Genomic DNA, 22,320 nt, shown 5'->3' with positions numbered 1-22,320 from the left:
AATCATACACCTTGTACTCATTTTTAATTGATCATTCATCAATAAAATTTGTTTGCTTATAAAAAAGTTGACCTCAATACAAATAAGTCAAACTTGGGGATCATTTGAAAGTACACTGAACATAACCATATCTCTGCTTTTTCCCTTGATGAACAGATACTTCCTCAGAACTCCCTCTCTATAGAAACCAGCCTTCTCCAGCACTTTCTGGGAGCCAACGTTTTCCACATCAACCAGAGCTTCAAGCCTCTCTAACTGTGGCAACTCGGTGAATGCAGCCTTAACCACTCGTTTCACAACATTAGTGACAATCCCTTTACCCCAGTACTTGGATCCCATAACATAGCCAAGTTCTGCAGATTTGTTCCTGCACTTATCATGCTCTGCATATGAAGACAGAGAAACACACCCAATTGCACGATCGTCAAGACATATTGCTTTGCACCATAGAAACTTGCTTGCTATGTTTTCAATGAAGTTAATGCCATCTTCTTTGCTTGTGTAAGTTTCCCAAGTGCAAAACTTGGCCACTTTTTCATCAGTGGTCCACACCATGACATCATCAAGGTCAGAAAGTTGAAGGGGTCTGAGAGAGATTTGGTTGGAAGAAATAACAGTGCTCTCCATCGATCACAGATTCTTTTTAGTTGTGAACTTTGGATGATACATGCAAGTGCTAGTGTTGATGAGGTTGTGAGCTTTCAATTCCTCTATTTATTAAGCCATGGAAAAAAGAAAAAGTACCCTCAGAGGAAGTTACATAGAAAAAGGGTGTACTATATATACTGGGAAGGCTGCTGTCTACCATGGTGGACTTGACTACATATTTCATTATTACTTTTGGTCTATCCACAAATATTCTCTACTTAACTCAATTTTCTTTGAGTCAGAAAACATCCACTTTAGGATGGAATTAACTTTTCAAGCAGATATTTTTAGAATCAATCCCTGTGACTGTGAATTTTATTCATAAATTTCAAGCTTGTAACTGATGTTAAATTTTGGTTCTTATGCTTAGAGATAATATTTTTTTGGTGCTGATGATAGACATAGTTTAATTTACTTATTTAAATAATTATAATTGTTATACAAAATTTCAGTCATTCTAATTAAACTTTATTTATCTATTCATATATGTAGAACTTTCTTTTATCCAATATCTATCTCTCTAATCAAAATATTAATTTTTTTTGCAAACAATTCCAGTGCACATTTCGAAAAGTAGGAAAACAAAAACTGCAGAACATAGCAGAGTTTTATTAGTTGCTAGTGTCATTATTTATACAAGTCACACTCAGTACAATACAATTCTTTCTGAAGCTAAAACATATACATACATGCATACAGATGTGAAAAATGTTGGCGTGATCAGACAAGCCTAAATTCACACTTTTTTTTTATTTGATAATAAAGCTCCAATTTTACTAGCTAAATTAAGTATTCATATGCTATATGTAGAAACATCCCAAATAGAGAAAGTTCTTACAAAATGCTGTCTCTAAATTTCAGACTTAATCCTCATTGGTTGAAGGCTTCCTTGAACATCCACAAACACACACTTTACGGCGCCTTCTGCTATTTTTCCTTCCAATTTGGATGAAGTCTCTCAACAATATACCTGTTTTGCTTTTCCCTTTGTTGTTCTTCTCATCAGCCAATTTCAGCAAAATGTACTGGATGTTCTGCACCTCAAACTGCAACCTTCCTATTTGTTCAGAATCTCTTCTCGCCTGCTCTGTCACTTTTCTTTGGATGTGTTCATGCTTTTCCAAAATCTCTCTGTCTGAACATGTGGTGCTCTCAAGTACCTTTGCCAGATGATCATTTATACCAACTTGTTGTACCACAGCTGCCTCAACTTCTTCTATATGTCTCTTCACTGTTTCATATTCAATCTCATTTACCTCCTTGCTTTTCTTCTTTGTCTCTGGTTTCTTCTTCAAGTCCTGGAGAGACATTTTAAGAATGGCTAATTTCTGAGCATCTGAGGCTAGCCTCTGCAAGATTATCCTCTTGCCATTTTGAGGTGTCTCTTGTATAACTTTTGACAACTCTTGCTCGTCAACGCCAATCTCCAATTCTGAAGAGTAACTTTGGCGTCTTTCTGAATTTTCTGACTGATGGTGACATGTCATAGCATCTTCTGTTGGAGGATTATCACGTTTGTCAGCTTCGCTAATCTCGTGGTCATCACTATCACATAACTCTAGGACATGATCATTAGTCTTACTATGCTCTCTCTTGCAATAGTGAGAGTCGAGATCATCTGAGTTATGATCAAGTTGAATATCTTTCATCAATACTCTACTTTCAGGCTTTATTCTCCATGCATTGAGATCACGAGTGCCACTTTCCTTAGGTTCCTTCGCCACTTTTCTGCTGTCAATTTCTGGACATGGGGTAGCTTCCAAATTCGAATCTTCAGTCACTTGTGCCAGGGCTCTTGTTTCAGCATTAGCAGTTAGATTTTCGAGTTCTTCAATCAATACCTTTTCAACTGCTCTAATCCTTATCTGCATGTTCATCAAATCTGAGACCCCATCTGGTATTAAGGTGCTCTCATTTCCTCTTAAACTCTGGTGGCTATTTTCTTGGTGACAAGTCTCAATCACTGTATCCTGGATTAGCATTTACGATACGATAGGTGTGGATAATTAGAAAATATATGTGAACTGTATAAGACGTTTTGACAAGCGAAAAAAAGAAAAAAGAAAGAGTACATAAGATCGATTTAAAACATAATGTTACCTTTTGTTCTCCGTTGCCTACAGCACTAGCTTTATCGGTCCAAAGGAGGTAAGTGTGCTCCAGAGACACAAAATCCTCTTTTAAGGAAGTGATGACAGGAATATATGCTGATAACCTTCCCTTCAGCTCTCCAATTTCACCTTGCATTTGTTTAATCACTAAACTTTTTGCAGCACTTTCATCATCAAGTATCTTGCAAACTCTAGCAAGCTCAGTAACCTTACTTTCCAGCAGTGCTTCGCTAATGGATGAAATCTGAAGATCAAAATAAAATGTAGCAGCCTCAGCCTCCCAAAGTTTGAATTCATTCGTTTTATCCAGCAACTGCAAATTCAGAGTTTCTTCCCTAGCCCTGTGTTGTTCAACTTCATGAAGTAATGATTTCATCTCAGAGAGATAACTTTTATTTACTTCGTTAAGGTGTTCGATATCTTTTTCTTGGTTTATGCAATTTTCTGATAGTTCAAGAATCTGCCTGTCTAGTTTGTCTTTGACCAGTCTTGATTCTTTTTTGTCCATCTTCAGCTCCTCAATATATCTGCAAAACTCTGCATTCATTGATTCTTCTTCCTTTAGCCTTTTCTCCATTTCAAGCATCTCTGCATCTTTCTTCTTCAGAAGATTCTCAGAATTTTCAATTTGATGACTTAAACTGCAGTTTGCATTTTTTACTTCAAGCAGCTCTTTGTCCATCCTCTCAGTTGACTTGTTTAGATAAACATTCTCTTCTTCTTTCAACTGAAACTTCTTTCTCAACGAACCAAGTTCCTGATTAAGGTCTCTGTTCAAATGGCCAAGATTGCTGAGATGTTCGGAAAGTGCTTTTTGTTCAATAACATTCTCAGTTAGAAAACTCTCATAAACCAAACTAAGGGTTCTTAGAGTTAGTACCTCATGGAAGATTACACTGTTCTCATCTTCAGCAGCAGAAATTGCATCTTTTAGGTCCAAAACATTCCTAAACAATGAATTTTTCTCCTCAAGCATCTTATCATTGTCTTCCTGAAACACTTGATTTGTTCTTTGCAGATCTATCATCTCCACATGCAGAGCCGCAAATTCGGACTTTGATGTATTTTCTTTTTCTTCTCTATTGGCTACTTCAGTCCTCAGTTGCATGTTTTTCTCTAGAAGCTCAGTCTTTTCTTTCTGCAACATTACATTCTGCTGTCTCAGATTCACAAGTTCTTCCTCCATGATATCTTTCTCTGACTCCAGTTTTTCTACTTCAGATTGATGTTCCTGGCGTGAAGTTATGAGGACAGAGTTCTCTGCAAGTATCTGCTGCTTCTCCTTTTGGTGTTTTTCGAGAGAACTTTTCAATCCCTCAATTTTGTCCAAAATATGCAATGTTGGTATTTCCTCTTCCTTTATTCCTTTGTCATGCCCATCATTTGGATCAATCTGAAGAGCTCCACACACTTGATGCATAACCATCTTAAACTTTCTGATTTGATGTAACAAAAACTCTTCCTCCATCAGTTGCATAAGATTTTCAGTCTCCAACTCTGAGATGACTTTATCAGAAAATCTTGATGCCTCAATATGCTTTTCACATTTAGTTAACAAGGCCAAGTTCATCTGCTCCAGTTCTTCTACACAATTTTGCATAATGAACATCTCCATTTGAGCATTGACAGCTTTGTCAAGTTCTTCTCCAAATTCTATCTTCCCCAACCGCTGTTCTTCTTGCAGTACATGAACAAGATTCTCCAAATTCGCTAATCGGGCTTCACTCAAGTGTTTATGATTAGCATGCTTTTCCTTTTGCACGAAAATTGAAGCACGCAGTTCCTCTACTTGATTGTCTGTGCTTTCTTTGTCCTTCCCCACATCAGCATATTTTTCTTCTAATTCGGTAAACCTTCTTTCCAGATCACTTAGTTTTGCCTCAACACTCTCCAACTGAAATACTAGTATGCTTCTTTCCTTTAGCAGATTGTGCTTCTCTTTATTCAGCAAATTGCAGAATTCTTCCAAGTCACTTGATTTAGTCTTCAAGCCTTCAAGCTCAATCTTCGCATCAGAGAGGGACTTCTCTAAAAGGGTATTCTTCTCCAATAGCTTCTGAAAACTTTGAGTGATAATTTGTAACTGCGAAAGTAGAGTTGATTTTTCATCAGCAAGAAGGGATTTTTCTTCCTGGAGAACTTGGCAAGACTCTTGAAATTTCTTCACTGTTGCTCTTAGTCCATCTAACTCTCCATTCAATCCCGACAAGGAAAATTCCATGAAGGCATTTTCTATCAAAAGCTCATCCATATCCTTTGACTTTTCACGAAGTGCTTCTTTCTCATCATGCTCCACTTTGCAGACTTCTTTTAGCTTCGAATTCTCATTTTGTAAATCTTTCACAGATGCTACAAAACATGTAGGATTCAAACCTAAACTCTGTAGTTGTTCCAGCATAGCCTGATATCTATCATTCAAATGCTGGATATCATCCTTTATTTGACGAGCTTCATGCTGGAAGGCATTGCTTTCTTCAGCATTTAAATCAAGCTCTCTTTCAAGTTTCTCTCTGATCTCCTTCAATTTAGAGATTTCCATTTGCTGTTTTTGTAATGACTTGGTGGAAGAGAAGCTAAGTTCATGCAGAGTCCTGTTTTCTTCAGCGATGGCTTCCATCTCTTCCTTAAAACCTTGTTTGGAAAGCTCTAAGTTGTTCAACAGCTGAAGCCCATATTTAAGCTCCAAAGCAAGAGTTCTTTGCTCCTGTTGTGATTGGGAGTACAACTTCTGCAGATTCTGTAGAGCAGATTTAATTTGAAGAAAGTGAGAATGCTCTTCATGCATCAGAGTCTGCAGCCTCTCTATCTCACCATGCTTCTCTAAGAGAGCTTGATCTTTCATAGCTATCTTCAGCACTAGATTTTCAGCTTCTGACTTCAGATGTTGATTAGATTTCTCCAGTACATCACAATGTTCTTCAGCACTCTTAAGTTTTTCAGCCCCTTCCTTAACTTCTCTATTCAGTTGTTCAGTAGTTTCTTGGGCACGCGAAATTTCATTCTCCAATTTAGATATTTTTTCCAAGCACTGATGGTAATGGACAGCTACAGATTCTTTCTCTTCATTCAGTTCAGCAAGATTTTTCCTCAGTGCTCTAACTTCCACCTCTGCCCTTTCGAGTTGTTCATTTAGCATCCTGGAATTCTCCTCAGTAAGTGTAATCGTAGCCTCCAACACTGAGATCTTTTCAACACACTTCTTATATTGAAGAAGACCAGCATCCTTCTCAGCTTCTAATCTGGTAAGTTCTTGTTTAACATTTGTTGCTTCAATTTCTGCCTTCGAAGCTCTCTCATCGTGTCCCTTGGCTTCTAGCTGCACCGCAGATAAGTTAGTCTCCAGTCTAGAGATAACTTCTAGACACTGGTTGTATTGAACTAAACCCACATCCTTCTCGGCTTTTAGCTCAGCCAGAGCTTCCTTCAATATTTTAACTTCAACTTCAGCTCTACTTGCTCGTTCATCAAGGCCTCCAGCATCTCTTTGCGCCTTAGTCAGATCCCTTTCCATTTCTGATAACTTCTTCAAACTCTCCTGGTACTGAAGGTAAATAGCATCCTTGTCAGACTGTATTTTGGCCAAGGCATTCCTTAAGGTTTGAATTTCACTTTCTGAACAACTTGGATTAGACTCTCCTGATCCTGATGTGTGTGATTCCGAATCAAGGCCCGAAGAACCGCATGATGAATCATCAGTCACCATGTTATGTGCTTGGTTGGGAAATGCTTCTTCCATGGTTTTATTGGCCTGGCGTAGCTCCCCCATTGCGTAATCATATCTCTCTGCTAATGCACGGTATGCTCGGTAGAACTCCTCCACTAGTTTCATGAGTTCTGGGCGCTTCTTATAGTACATTTCTGCCCTCCTTGCAAATGAGTCTGCGTCCTCTTCAATGAGCTTGATCATTGCTTTGACTTTGGCATCTATGTCTGCATAAACATAACATCACTTAAAATTTAGTGGACTAATTCACAGACGAGTGGACATAAATCAGCCAAACTTCCTTAACTACTCACATATAATATGATAGCATTTTCACAATTTAAAACTACAGGATTATCATTTATAAGATCCTGGAAAAATATTTTGCTTCATTTTAGTCAATGAACTCAAACTTCTCAGTTATAACAAACTTTTGATTCCATGTCATTTCTTATATGTCAGCTGCAGATACCAGATTTTATGCAACTTCTTATGCCTATTAAGTACTATAAATGAACATTTCCATCAATAACTAAAGTTTTTTTCACTAGATGGAGTCAGCTACATGTATCAAATGATGTCATAGTGTTCTATCATGAATCATATCTATTGGGACAGACCATTTCAACTCATATCCTTATTAATGGTTTGACTTATAGTTTTCTTGGTTTCCCTCTACTGGTAACTATGGGACTATCTTTTATCCAGATGCTTCTATAACCTTCTTTAAACATGTCACAAAACTTTTATCATCTTTCCTAAATAGGTGTCGCCCCAACTTCCTCTATAAAGATTTAATTTCTATTCCTATCTTATCTTTTGTGACTACTGACTACTCATACATCCTACTATATTCAACTCTACAACACTAAGCTTTCTATAAAGTGAGTCCAAAAATTAAAAAGTAAAAGAGGTTCAACCTTAACAGGTCTTCTGAATGATTGTGTTTAGGATTGGGACCATAGGAACCCCTTCAAAAGGAAATCTTGTATGCAACCTTTAAATGCCATTGACATAATTCATCTTTTTGTATGGTGCACAGTTAACGTTCAAACACAGAAATTGCAGACGCACTTAGTCTGCAATTTTTAGATAGGAGATTAACCAGGAAATTTAATCTTGTATCTGATTGGTTGGTTGGGAGATCCATTTCCTTTTTATATATATCTTTAAAAAAACCACCACCAAAGGTAAGAACCATACTTTCAATAGATAATCATCAATTCTAATCTTGAGTCTCAATATGCATCATTAATTTAACATAATGAATTCCAACTTCATGAATATGTTGGCTCTAAAGCAAAACTGTTGAAAGCATATATATCATTCCTGCCGGGTAGTTGATGGCTCACAATTAATTGTAGAAGAGAAATAATGACAAAATGGCAGGTTGTATTTGATTTATACTATACAAAAGACATTACGAACTATGGGGTCTGTAATGGCTAGAAATCAGACACCATAAATAATGGCTACAGTGTAAAGATTAACAGCAAGCTTCAGAACTACATGAACTGCAAGCCAGTATATAACTTTCCTAGAAAACTGGTACCAAACTTGAGCAGTTAAACCTCTAAAACATTTCCACCAATTCTGGAAAAGCAAGCAGACATTACATGGTATGCTGAATCAGGAAGTGTTATAGGCTACATTCCTAGTCCTATTACTCCCATGTAATGACTTTTCAGATTTTTGTTGCAATGAATTGTAGTATTCTGATGAAACTTGGATTAAGTGAGTCAAAAGTTAATGTGTATAAAGTATAAGATAGATGGACCTCCATTATAGTCTCAAATTTTCTATTCCAGAGAAAGCCACTTGAATGACAATTTACAAGCCATTCTATCAGTAGTCTCTTAACACTTAATGTGGAAAGTTAGTTTCAACTGAAATGCAGCAATGTTTCTGTCATTCTAGTATCCTTGTTATGGCCGCAAATTTAACACAGTTGCAAACCAGGTAATGTGATAACTTCAACAAAGTACTCAGATTCATCAACCACAATAGCACAAAAGACCTATAAAGACACACCTGTAAGGTTCTCCTGAAGCCATTTTGAATTCTTCGGACAAATGTGGCTATCCCACCACCAAGAATATAAGCGCCTAGACTCAGAATGTGACAAGTTTGCCATAACTCCAGAGAAGAACAACAGTGCAGCTGGTTTTGAATTCGCAAACCCTGATAATGGACCTAGGCAAGACTATAAGACTAGAGATTTCCACCACCAGTGTTGTTCTTGTAATCTTGTTTGACACTCTTCAGGTCTATTTCTCCATTTCTAGAACCTGACATAGTACATTTGATAAGAATAGATTCACATTCATAAGAAAGTTACAAACTCTTTCAGCATTGATGTTGTATTACCTACCAAATTGGTCACAGGTCCAGTTTATCAGAGTTGGGAGCTTCTTGTTTCAGCTATTGAGACAATTTGATAATGGAGGCGACTGCCAGAAAGAAAAGAACAAGCAAGAGTTGAGAAGAAGTTAAGGCTTTTTGTATGCAAAAGATAAATGTCTTTCAACTACAAAGGAAAGATCATAACATGAATTATCAAATATGTACCAGAAGCTCCAATCCTTATGATGAATTATATAACAAAACAGAGTTCCTCAATCCAGAACAACCAAAAAATACATTTTTATCTTGATTAAAAAATTTGTATGAAAAGATTAACTTAATGGAGAAATTTTCCCTCAACCAAAAACAGTTTCTGTGATCAAACAATACGCCCTTAAAATGAACAGGAAAAATATTAGAGCAGTGGAAGTCTACCAATGAAAGTTGGTAGGATCCTATGCAACATGATCATTGGTGATGCAGGGTTAAAGAAGAAGAAAAATGTAAAAAAAGAAGAAGCTATAATCACGGAAAAAGCAAAAGGGACATGATCAGAAGTCAATGAACAAAAAAAAGGCAGTGATCATGAGCACAATTTTGCATGAGAACAAGTTCTTACCAAGTGAAAGAACTTGAAATATAAGTTAAACACTGATCAACTACCACCTAAAGGAGCAGAATCTTCTCAAACCAAGCAAACGGGTGTCCACAAAACCAGAAAACGTTTCAAACTTTGAACCAGTTTGGATCAACCAGACCCCAGAATAATGAAATCAGACAATGGGATGATGATCCTCATCAGCAGCTGAAAAACCTCCATTTTACCTCAATCTGTAAGAAACAAATGAGCAATGTTTCTCTCCCTGTCTTTGAAGTGGGATGTTGGCAATGTATTGTTGGCGTGTCGGCTGTGACACTGTATGACACATCAACTGTAAAAGCATGAGTTGATCTGGTTTTTTGTTTTAGAGAGGTGATTATAATAATCACATTACAGTATCTTTTAAGTAAGCGATGCGTGTGAATGAATAGCAAGCAGAGTCCCCCATTTCAACAACATTATTGAGGGTCCATAATCATGATTATGTTTTAATCACGGTAATTAACTTGGGATAATTAACATTATAAAACAACCACAAGTTGTAGTAAAGTTCTTAACTCACTTCGTCTCTTAACCATGAAATCGAGAGTTCAACCCAAATAAAACATAAATTGTGATCAGTCATTTACCGTTTACCGCAAGCATCCGCGTTAAGAATATTAGTTATTGTTGTTGATGGTGGATATCTAGACTAATAAAAAATATTATAAAACTGTCGTATTCAATAAGTTTTGCTGTCTTCCATTTCATAATTTAATAATTCATCCACTGTTTATGTGAAGAGTTTAATTACTTATTTAGCAAATTTGGCAATTCATTTTCTCTTGTTTAGAAAAAAGAGTGTTGATTCTTCAATTTATTTTCTACTGAGATGTGAATTAGGTTTGGTTTACTTTAAATTTTTTATATTTATTTCAAAAAACAAATACTTTTTTTCACCCATTATGAGTGGAGGAAATATATATTAAAAGATAAAGAGATCATAAGCATGATAATAATTTGTAACTACTACTGTTTTAAAGCATCTTCTAGATAACATTAAATTTATAGAATCAATCTTTTCCCTCGTGTGTTCAAGTAGAGACAATCATGAGTTGTTTTCAATCTGCTTTTCCTTTTTGACAATATATGAAGAGTTTGGAGGACAGGATGGATCAAATTAAATATCAAATTTGTAGTTGAATTATGTAGTTCTCTGTTTTATTTATATATCTATTGCTTCACACCTTGCAATGACAACAACTGGAATAAAGTGGGATGCTAAATCAAAAGTAGCGGTAGATGGAATAATTTATCTTAATATTTGTCTTCAAAGCATAAACTGCAAATAATTCTCTTATTATTGATATTGAATTATTGAAGTAATACGGATTCCGTATGATGATATTAAAGATGCTTGGTTAGAAGGAGTAGGTGTCCCACCATATGATTAATGAGCAAACAAAAAGGAAATACTTATAGTGACGGGTGAGTTGGGCGGTGGTGGTGCCAAACTTGCCATTACTGAATACATACTTGTGGATTCGGTAAGGATCAAAATCACAAAATAAAACAAGGATAGTAGCAAGAAGCCAAGAACTCCAACATGAATTATATATTGAACACTAGAGAAGACATTGCTCGAGTTTGATAAAGTATGCATTGACGTCGGCACAAAATGCATCTATGAGGATCCATAAATAGGGGTTTTATATGAGTTGTTTAACATTATTCTTATGAGCCTGAAATCTTACATATAATTTGACCAATTTATAAGCAACTCATGTAGATTTAAGTAACAACTTTCCACTTAAACATGTTTCAATAAAAAAAAATATTAAGTAACGTTGCTTATAACTAAAATGGAATAAACAACCTGCATTGTGGTGCAATTAAGGGCCTTCACAATCTAGGTGGCGTACAACATCCCTTAGCCATAAGTTAACTTTTTTTTTTACCATTGAGACATGTATGATGTATAGGTGAAAAGTTTGGTTGTTTTTTGAAAAGAAAAGAAAAAGGTGTTGCTTGTGCCTTGTTGTAGGTTTTTATGATTAAAATCAATTTATACTCTCTCACGCCTTAATGATTTATCCTCTTTCGTGCATCAAACTGTGAGACCAAAAAAAAATTAAGAAAGCTCGATTAGAGTAAAATTTGCATTAAATAAGTAAAATCTACTTAATCTAAATTTCTTAGACTTCATGTGATAATGTGAATTTTGTCACAGTATATATAAACTAACTATTTGAAAATAATTTAATTAAATTAAAATTAAAACAATAAAAGAAAAAATTGAAAGCGATTCTTCTCAACTCTGGCCCATATGCACCTTCTTCATGTTGTCAGGGGTAAGGAGAAGAGGAATTGATTGGTTATGAGTTTAGAAGAGAGGAAAAAAAACGTGTCAACCAATTTTATTCCTACAATCAATAGCCAACACCACCATTGTCTTCAATTCATACACCACATTCTCCATTGATCGCGGCTAATAACCATTAACCACTAACAAACATGTCTTGTAGTGTAGCCATCATCACCGTCCTTTCAGCAATTCATCTCAAGAAGGCCCAACGCTGGTCAATTCATCTCATGAAAACCCAATGACCACATTTTTTTTTACATCGGAAAGATAAATTGCACTCTTCAGGGATTGATCTTGAGATCTCCCTTACCCAACTCATGTGTCTCATAACTCTTATCACTTAAGTTATCATTCAGGGACAGACCCAACGCCCATATTGCAGGTCACATAATATTTTTGAACTATGGTGAGTTGACCAACAAATGATTTAAGTGAGATACGTTTAATTTTAAAAACTTCAAGTTCGAGTTTTGTGTATAGAACGAAATATTAGCTCCTCATTATAGTCGATAGCTAGGATCGTTCTTGTATTTGAGCGAAAGCCATTAAATCTCTTTTTCGCATCTTTGCTAGGGTTTAGCAAACACAACAACATTGTTAATTTGTCACCCCCTTCTCTTCCTCCATGTTGGGATGTCAAGTGTGAGTAAGAAGTCTCACATTGAAAGATTAGGGAAGTAATGAACATTTTATAAGTGAGAGGACTCCTACACCTAATGCCTTAAGGTTTTGGGTGAAAGATATGGTGTCTAATCCACTTGTGGTTTGCTCTTGTTAGACCAATATGATGATTCTCATAGTTTTATCATCTTGCGGCCCAACACTCTATTAGGTAGACTCTTCTCCTACTTGTTTAAGTTTGCCCCCACATTCGGAGGATTTCTACCACATTAGGTGGTTTACTATCCAAATAAATGATATTTTTGTGTTCCTTTCTTTTGGCCATCATTGCCGCCCTCCCTCCATCGTCGGCCATCACCGTCCATCTCTCCTCATGTTGTTTCGCTATCCCTTGCTCTGATAGGCTATTCGACCTCTATTGGCAGCAAAACCAACCACCAACAACCTAATGGCACCGACTACCTCTCCATCTGTCTCAATCATCGTTGCCACCATCTTCATCGCTTCCATCTCTAGTGTGGATGCCTCCACTCAACTCCAACTTATGTAGCTTTAGAGTCTTCATAAGCTTTGTTCTTCTCTTGTTTCTTAGAGATGCATGATTGTTCCATGTTGGTGTCGATGTAGCTAGCTACGATGAGCTTATCTAATAGCCTCACAATTTGCAACTTCGTAGTGTCTGTTGAGCTGTTTTCTATAGGAGCGTTGTTTAAAATGATTTTTCTCTTCACTTAGAAGTCAGTTAACTTCTCGGTTGGAGTTTTTAGGATTTTTGTATGACCATATTTTTTAGTTTGTCTTCATCTCCTTATATATTTGTGCATTGTTGTTGCCCTCATCGAGATTTATTCTTGTATGTTATAAGTGTTTTTTTCCCAACTCTTTGGATATTTATATGATATATTATTGACTAAAAAAAATTGGACCCCTGACTAAAATCTCATGGTTTCATTAGAAGAACGCCTAAGCATGAACCAGGAGTAGATATGAATGTAAGGGTCGACACATCACTTCATTGACAACAATGCAATCACCTCTTTTACAAGGCAAACACAATTTTGAGCCCATTGGAATCTATCTACCTTCTTCTTTTAGCAGCTACTCTTTGATGTTACTACCTAACAAAACTGAAATGCTTTCAAGGCAAAGTACTTGCAGTGGTTGCAAATCACAGACCCACATGATGTGTGATCTTACTCCATACACATTGGCCCTCTCTCTAGATTATTGGTCGTGTAAAAGATGAACAACAATACGCACACGGATGTATTTGTTCATATTGGGATTTATTACCTCTAATATAGTTATATACTCCTCTATGTATAAAATTGCACGAAGTATGATAATGGCATTCCTTATCCCCAAAACAATTGTGAACAAAATGGCACTAAATATTGCCTTTTGGAGACAGCCCCTTATATACAATTTTTTTGTCAAAGAATATATACATTTCAACCACCACTTATTGTGTGGTACGTATGTTATTATCATCGAATAGTCAGGCCCACATTCTTGGTCCATTATTAGATTTGAGGCTTTTCTACATAGTTGTTGACTGTTGATCTTAATCAAGTTGACTAAAACAAAGAAAGTTGGTGGAGTCAAATCTTTAGCTAGGATGACCAAAAAAAAAATCTTTAGCTAGGGCATATCACATTCACACAGTCACCCGTTCCCTTTTCTTATATGACTCCTTCCATTTTCTTATACGACAACAATGATGAAAAATCATTTATTTCAGAATTTATCTTAACAAATTTTTATAAAAGTCTTGACGACAACTGTAACTTCATGATATAAGTGCACCATTATCCACCATGGCCCTATACCATAACGTCATATCTAAGATAAGCTCTTCCTTGTAGGCACCAGACCCAATTTAACTGATCTTGGGCTAAAGCTCGTTACTAGTTCATGCTGGATCTGCTCAATGAACCTTCAGGATATCGTTTGAAATGAATGCTAGAGAAGTTTGGGTTCTATGAATGTGTAGAATCACAAGTTTGGGTTCGATCTCAAAGTTGATTAGCAAACATAATCCCATGTAGCAGCTACCCACCGCAGAAAATTCAATTACAAGATTTTGATACTTAACTTTAAGGTATTTTCAAGTGCATCAGAACTTCAATTCAAAGTAAGGGCGTTATCACTCTTCTTTTTAGTGTTTTTTTTTTTGAAACAAAACAAAATAACAATTGTTGGGAGAGTAAGCGTGAGACCTAAATTTGTAATGCTCACGGTTCTATTGTAGAATATCGTTATTTGTCATCTTATGGTTATTTTGGTGATTATTTATGTTAATTTAGTATAACCCAACCCTGGTTGAAGCAATTAATAGTGAACTAGCTATGTTTGCATTAGGTCCATGCTCTAGGTTTCTTTCACCTTTCTTACATGAGAAATTAAACTTCCATTTCTTATTCCCAAACACACACTCAATGACCTATTCAACTTTTAAGACATTGATTAGAAGATATTGGTTACAACTATACATCTCGTTTGGTCGATGAAGTTGCAGCATGAAGCACATTCACATTTTGAGACAAATCAACAGCTTATATGAACAAAGCTCCAACAAGTCCCATTAGGAACTTAATCAAGACAAAAAAGCATAAACAGCCACCCCCATAGCATGTTGCCGCTAGAAGTAGAACTTCATATTTCTTCTAGAGAATTTTCTAATTGTTCTAGAGTAACTAGAACGAGATTCCATAACTAGAACAAATTTAGTTCGCAACTCATTAAACCTCGAAAAGATTACAAGTTATAACCATCACTTGAGTACTAAAACTAAATTACAGAAGAAACACAACATTATTATCAAAGTAAAACAGAAAGCTCCATATACACAAACCTAAACATAGCTCCTATTGCAACAAGCTACAAAAACATGAACAAGAGAAGGGGGAGGGGGTAACTTAAAATGAAACATATAACAGCAGTTCTAAGGGTGTGTTGTGAGAGAAGGAAATGAAGGAATAGATTGTAAAATCAACTTCCTGCCACCTCTGCGACTTGGTGATGATCTCATCTCACAGTTAGGTGAGGATATCCTCTTGCTATTCGGAGAAGAACTTTTGATGCACGCGATAGGAGAGCTATCACCATGGAGAATATCTGGCATTTCATCATCTTCTGGAACAACACCTTGAAAATGCTTATTAGCTTGAGACCAAAGAGAATTTGGCTTCCCAAGCTTTTGGCTGGTGAACAATGCAGAGCCAGAGATGGTTGTGACAAAAGATCTCGGTGGCTTTCCCTTTGATGAGAAGGGCAATGGAAGCAATGGCCTGTCCCACACAAATGAAAGATCAATCAATAAGGGATATTGGTATTGAAATCTTCTGTCCCCAAATCATGTCTCAATTTTTAGCCCCACTGGTGAAATCTTGCCATGTCAATTAAAAATCCTCTATGTAAATTTGAAACTGTCTCACGCATTTGTTTTTTAAACAACATGGCAATATTCCATTAGTGGGACGGGAAATCGAGACATCATTTAGGGACATAAGATCATGATCCGGGATATTGATTTGTGCTTGGATTTCCATTACTAATATTTCAAAAAACTTTTAACGGAAATCCATGTCTCACGATGCACTGAAGAAAAGAACATTTAGGTGAATGTAACGATAATTAAAAGTTGAAACACACAAACAATCAGCATTTCAAACCTGGAAAGCCGTAATGGTGTTGCGGCAACAGAAGAATCTTGATGTTCTTCGATATTCTGAATTTCAGTTTTCTGCAAGGCTTTTTCCATCACTCCTTTGTTACTTGTTTCTGTTTCTTCTTCTGGTTCAGCTTGAGCAGAACCTGAAAAAAAAAATTATATAAGGAATTGTGACAACAAATGAATGAAACCATATTGTAAGCTTTATGTTGCAATCAGGTGCGATGTTAGGGAAAACCTACCATCCTTTCTACCAAATGCGTTCTTGCACCCTTCACATCTGCAGCTAATGGAGCAACCAACACCACCCTTCAAAAGAAAACTACAATTTGTATTTCATTTTTTAACTGAAATTGGAAGCGTGCAAAGATATAGCAAGGATGAAAACCTGATAACATTCACAATATTTCTTTAGGCAGTTTGATTTCTTGCAGTTGCATCCCCTTTTGTGGCGTGCTGAAGCTGGAGTTTTATTTGGGTCATCCTGCAAGAAGAACATAATTAATATACTGTAAAATATGATCAAAATTGCAATGATGATGAATAGTTAAGTTTATCTTCAAACCCCAATTTCAGGAACAGAATCAGAATTTCTGATGACTTTAGGAGCAAATGCAAGCGGGTTGCGAGATTCAATCTGCTTGCGAGTTTGAAGAACAGTATCTTCATGAATAGGTTTGTTGAAGCAATCCTGACAGGAGCAGGGTTCTATGCAGTAGACTCCAGCAGCAAAGCACTCACAATATCTGATTATGAAAAAAAAAAAATAAAGGTTTATTTCAAAACCAGTAAGGTCATTTTCTTTCCACTTTTTTTGTTCTCGAGCTTTCATGTAATGAAAACATAACATTACAAGTCCAAGAACAAAAAAAGAAGATAAAAGAATATTCATTTCAACATACAGCTTCAAACACTTTGACTTCTTGCAATTGCAACGTTTGCAGCCCTCAGTATCTCCAGCTGGCTCCACCTTACGCCTGCAAATCCAACTTAATATAAGTCAAATAAAGAAAAGAAAAACTCAAAATAATGAGAAGAAGTTTATCAAGCATAAACATGAGTACGGTAATCAACGACTGCATTCACCTTTTCTTTTTGGGGCTATTCTGATTGAAATCTTCACTAGCTGCCTGGGAACTATCTTCAGCAGGCTGAACCCCATTTTCTGATGGGTCCAATTCTCTTTCAGCTGTTACAGGTACCAGATTCTGATGTTCCAGGCTTGCAGAGAGTTGCAAGGAAGAAGAGCTGGCAAGACTGAGTTGTCTTCCAGAAGAAGAAAACTTTTCACTTTGTTGTATGCCTTTGTAATCTGTAAAGGTTGCAAGTGCATTCAGGTGTAAACCGATTCCAGGCAACATGCGCCTTTGTGAATTCGCATCGCGCTTTATAGGAAGCAGTTGTTTTTCATTAGCAGCAATCCTCACTTCAGACTGTGTTGTACTAGAACTGGCGTTTGAATTACCATCTGAGTTCTTCGTTCGCACACTGGCCATCTCAAAGTCAAGACAGCGCCTCCGTGTACCACGGTGCGTGACAGAAACAACCTTAAAACCAAACACAAAAGTGATTCATTTGTTAACTACAATGATGAAAGAACTGGGAGAAAATTTTAGTTTCAAATAATCATAAACCACAAACAGAATATGCTTCTGTGCTGCAGCATATTTTAGGGAATGCAATGAACAAAAACCCTTTCTCAATATGGGTGATGCAAAATGCAGAGAAGGATTGATTGAAAATATAATTTTCAATTTTGCCATGATGCACTTATAAAGTAGTGATTGACTTTGATGACAAACCCCAGTGAAAAACAGTCATTTAGTAGAATTAGAAATGTCAAACTAATAAAAACCATAACAAAAGGTAAATGACAACAATAATATGCAGTGATACACATAAAAATGTGAAATAGGATTCTTATATGATTTAAGATTTAAAAAAAGATTTAATAATGTGCTAGTACATGTATGCGGATGAATTTTCTTTTAAGAAAATAGTTTTGTATCTACACTTCATATGAGTAATTATACTCATACCCAAATCCTAGAAACTCATGTCTTTAAGATAAAAAGATATAAGTCATATAACTACATGCAAAAAAGTTAAAAACTTAAAATACATATAATTCACGTCAACACTAACAGATTTCACTTTCCTACCTTATCATCCATTTTCTCATTTGGATTGCTAGTCGACAAATCAACATCAGCAAGAGTGTCCTGTGAAGGCTCAGTGCTGTTGATTGCTACTGTCTCAGAACAATTAGCTTCAATTTCATGTTCAGCACCGGGAACAACTGAATCAACTGTGTGTATGTTCTGATCATTACTGAGGGTAGATTGCGGAAGCAGAGACATAACATCACCAAGTCGCATAGAAGATCTCAAGGGTTTCTGCATGAGATTCTTAAAAGTTTCGGCTTGATTCGGGGAGTTAAAAAGTAACAGATCAGTAGCATTGGGAAGTAAACTATCCCAATCACAGTCTGCGCCTTCACCGTTCTCCTCGACCTGACACATTTCCTGAATATGCACCTCATGCTCAATTGAAACTATTTGTTGAACATAGGCAACCTCTGGTGCTGCCTCCCCAGGCAATTCCAAAAGAGTGTTAGCCTCATCATCACGAAGTGGAGGATCATAGCTAGTACTACCACAATTATACTGTAAGGCTTGTGGCAGCTCCACTGAGAATTTTGTGTGTTCACCAGATAACTCAATCGAAGCATCTTCAACTGAAATCCCTCGATCAGCATTTTCCTGTGGTTCATTTGAGTCATGATCTCCATGAATAGCAAGAGCCTCTTCACTTGAGTGAACTTTATTTACATCTTCAGATGAAACCTTAGGTTTTGATGTGCCGAATTGGTTATGCCTGGAGATAAATAATAGATTACCATCAGAAATTGGTCACTAGGTATAGCATCTACATAGATAAATCTACTCAAAATTATTGAAGAACTGTAAATACTAAAAACTAAAAAGGATAAAGAATTTAAGAGATTTCAAGTTTACCTGCTAACGAATCTAGATTCCTTGAGACAGCTGACATGGGGTGATGTGAAAACAGATGGAGGAGATGAGAAACTAAGTGAATTGAATGTCTGAGTGATGTGCACAGATTTAACAGTCTTTATAGGAGATAAATTGTTGATATAGTTGAATACAGGTGAATCCTGCACATAGCAAAGGTTAAAACCATAATTAAACTGGATAAATAAGAGGACAATCTCATATAGCCCAGGAATGAAGTGTAACTTATGTAAGAAAAACCATGGGGGTAATCATTTCAAAGTTCACCAACAACAAGCATAGGAAATCAGAGAGTAATTTATCAATAAATTATCAACGGACCAGATCAGACAAGAATTGCTGATTGAACTTTATTCTAATCACACACACTATAGATGCAATAATGTAGAAAGAAAATCCTAATATTGTTAGTCCATTGAGGGATAAAAACCTACAGGAAAATGACCATTGACCCCTAAACAGAGGACTGTAGAAACTTGAAGCTAGAGAATCAAGTTTGGGGGGAAAACTTTCAAAATTAACTGGCTACATACCAAAAGGGAAGAAAAAAAAAAGACGAATTAACACAGAAAAGAAAAGTCGAATCCAAGAGAAAAATAAACAATTAACAGTTGTCCAAAACTGAAATTGGTGACAGATCCACAGCAGTGAAGTAATTGACAGTGACATTACAAGATTAGTTCCGAAAATTCTCAGGAAAACAAACCAAACAAACCCACAGAAATAAATCACCGAAACTTCAACAGGGTGTGACAAAGAAACATTTTTGGTAAAATGTCAAGAAAAAAAAAACCCAAATTTTCGAAAAGAAAATGTAGCCGAAGACATGCAACGACAGAGAGAAAACCCAGAAACGAAATCGCGATGAAAAATGGATAATTTGGAACGAAATACAAACCTCGAACTTGGATACCGGAGTGTTGAGCCGGTTCCTCTCCGGCGTGTCCATGTCCATCTCTCACCACCACATCAGTCTCTCTCTCTCTCTCTCTCTCTCTCTCTAGTTTCTCTGTGTGTGTGTGTGTGTGGGTGAGTGAGTGTTGTTGGATTTGCAAAAAGGGAAGATTCAAGAAATGGTCGAGCGGGAGAAGAAGGATTCGCTGCTGGTGGGGACAACACAACATAGCCCTACCACAACAGCTGTCGGTCTTTCTTTATGTTCCTCTTTTCTTTTTCTTTTTGTTGGTTCCTTTGCTTTGCATACCATAAATAATTGTTTTAGATTTTAGATTTACTCACTCACACTGTTGAGATTAATGCACTTTGTTCCAAGGGAACTTTCTTCTTTTAATTGCTTCCAATTTTCATAATAACTACTTTATGCAATATGGAAAAATAATTACTGTACTACATATTGGACCAATTCATACATGTTGACTATTTTTTTTTAAACTCATGTTGACTATTGTGGTACATTAAGCAGAAATCTTATATTTGAGTCATTGTGAATAAATCCGTATTAAAATATGCGAACGAATACAAAAAAACAAAACAAATAAGGTAGTGATTTTCAAAAGCAATTGAAAGTGATTCTCAAAAGGTAGTGAATCTGTTGAACAGTCATGATACCTCTTCTCATCGGTATGGGCAGATTGCTCAATCCATTCTTCAGTTAACATTAGTTCATGGGACTACTGTTATTCGACATGCACCAAGAGGCTCGAATTGCTTGGCTGATTACTTGGCTAAGGTGTGCAACACTTTGATTTTTTCTCTTGTCCCTTTTTTTCTCTCTTATTTGTCTATTTATGTTTATATTTATCTTGTATTTGTTCTTTTACCCTTTTTCCTCTACTGTACTATGGGTGACACCTCTTGTGCCTTTCAATGATAATTTAGCTTATCAAAAAAAACTTAGCTAAGGTGAGATTTTCCTTGCCTTACGAATCGCATACCTTTACTTCTCATTTTGGTGGGTGTCATTCTATTGTGCTGTGAGACTTGGTTTTTTCCTCACCTCCCCCTGTTGGGTCTAGGCCCCTTAGCTTTTTTTTTTCCTTCCGGCCTTGCCTCTCAATTGTAACCAAAAAATTAGTGGTATTTTGTTTAAAGTGATGGATCAAATGAACAATAATTTTTTCACCAAATTTCTACAGAAAATTAAACCAAGACAATAGTAATTTTTTTCAGTTATGTAGTGAGAGAAGAGTAGGCGTAACAATTATGATCAAATTCCAACTGAATGATAGGCCTCCGACATATTTGGAAGGCAGTTAAGAATTTTCCTCCTTGAATTTACATAAAGTTGTTACTGAGAACAAATTCATATCCTCCTCCTCGAGCTTTTAATGGCTTTAAACCCAGTATTTATATTTTCAACCGATGTCAGAAGCAAAACGTTTCAGCTTGGTGAAAATTCATGACCATTTAAACGGTTACCTAATAAATAAATGACTCCACTGTTTTTTTTTTGAAAGAACTCCACTGTTTTTGTTCTATGGAAATTAATAATTATAATTTACTTTTAATAAAGAAAAAAAAAACCAGAGAAAAAAGAGAAAAGGGAAAAGGAGGATTCGGAATTTTGGCATTGTCGCAACCGTTAAGATGAGTAGCTACGCAGAAGATGACACGGTGGCACTTTGCGTTTTAGCGCGCGGCGAATTTGAAAAGGGTGAGGTTCGGTGTTACTGAGGCACACGGGAACTGGTGGACACTCGCGTATGTGGCACTCTGACCATGCAGACACGAATTTCCATGCACGCAATTCAATAACCGCACTAGTATTTAGGTTGGGGTGGCACCTAACGTACGTCTACAAGTTGTTAATTATTATGCGTTTGTTGGGGTGTTCCTATCGAACTTTTTTACTACTACTACTACAATTTAATTGAAAACTATTCATTAAATTTAACAATTTTCACCTCCCAAGTCATAGAGGGTCCTACTCCTTATTCCTACATAGCACGCACCTAAAGTGAAAGGTTAAAGTCCTATTTCATTAAATAAATTGATTATCTTGACCAAAAGAGATGCTACTATTGGCCTGGTACAAATCAAATTGGACTTTAAATTTCACTTTTATTGTTTTTCTGGTCGAATCACTTAGAGTTGTTTTTACATCTTTACCATAACATTTTTCAAACCAAGCTAGGTCATCTTTACCAAAAAAAAAAAAAAAGAGTACTATTATTTTTATTATACACTATCTTTGATATTTTTATTCTACTTATTATTATTCATCTTTTTTCCTACACTCCATTGGAAGTGAGAAGAAAGGATAATTTGGATTTGGGGTTTG

At 36.2% G+C, this 22,320-nt stretch overlaps 3 protein-coding genes across 4 annotated transcripts; all 3 read right to left on the bottom strand.

Moving 5' to 3' along the window:
* Positions 1 to 11: 11 nt before the first annotated feature.
* Positions 12 to 713, bottom strand: LOC130741387 (uncharacterized). Its single transcript, XM_057594269.1, has one exon. The coding sequence runs from the start codon at positions 625 to 627 to the stop codon at positions 88 to 90; it is 540 nt and encodes a 179-aa protein (XP_057450252.1). The 5' UTR covers positions 628 to 713; the 3' UTR covers positions 12 to 87.
* A 524-nt stretch (positions 714 to 1,237) lies between these two features.
* LOC130741383 (protein NETWORKED 1A-like) lies at positions 1,238 to 9,785 on the bottom strand. Of its 2 annotated transcripts, none has more exons than XM_057594266.1 (5): positions 9,425 to 9,785; positions 8,830 to 8,912; positions 8,494 to 8,750; positions 2,749 to 6,689; positions 1,238 to 2,618 (listed from the first exon to the last, which is right to left on the bottom strand). In XM_057594266.1, exons 3-5 carry the CDS (start codon positions 8,594 to 8,596, stop codon positions 1,512 to 1,514), a joined length of 5,151 nt encoding a protein of 1,716 aa, XP_057450249.1. In that variant the 5' UTR covers positions 8,597 to 8,750; positions 8,830 to 8,912; positions 9,425 to 9,785; the 3' UTR covers positions 1,238 to 1,511. The 2 variants fall into 2 exon arrangements, with proteins under 2 accessions (XP_057450249.1, XP_057450248.1); XM_057594265.1 differs by having other exon boundaries at positions 8,834 to 8,912.
* A 5,302-nt stretch (positions 9,786 to 15,087) lies between these two features.
* On the bottom strand, positions 15,088 to 20,220 carry LOC130741382 (protein tesmin/TSO1-like CXC 3). Its single transcript, XM_057594264.1, has 10 exons — positions 19,978 to 20,220; positions 19,062 to 19,222; positions 18,207 to 18,921; positions 17,131 to 17,591; positions 16,947 to 17,021; positions 16,610 to 16,790; positions 16,433 to 16,528; positions 16,287 to 16,353; positions 16,046 to 16,187; positions 15,088 to 15,661 (listed from the first exon to the last, which is right to left on the bottom strand). The coding sequence occupies exons 1-10, from the start codon at positions 20,032 to 20,034 to the stop codon at positions 15,316 to 15,318; spliced, it is 2,301 nt and encodes a 766-aa protein (XP_057450247.1). The 5' UTR covers positions 20,035 to 20,220; the 3' UTR covers positions 15,088 to 15,315.
* Positions 20,221 to 22,320: the final 2,100 nt, after the last annotated feature.

The sequence above is a fragment of the Lotus japonicus genome, chromosome 2, assembly GCF_012489685.1.
Source record: "Lotus japonicus ecotype B-129 chromosome 2, LjGifu_v1.2".
Lineage (NCBI taxonomy): Eukaryota > Viridiplantae > Streptophyta > Magnoliopsida > Fabales > Fabaceae > Lotus > Lotus japonicus.
The sequence above is the reverse complement of the archived record's forward strand: the minus strand, read 5'-3'. Positions and strand labels throughout refer to the sequence as shown.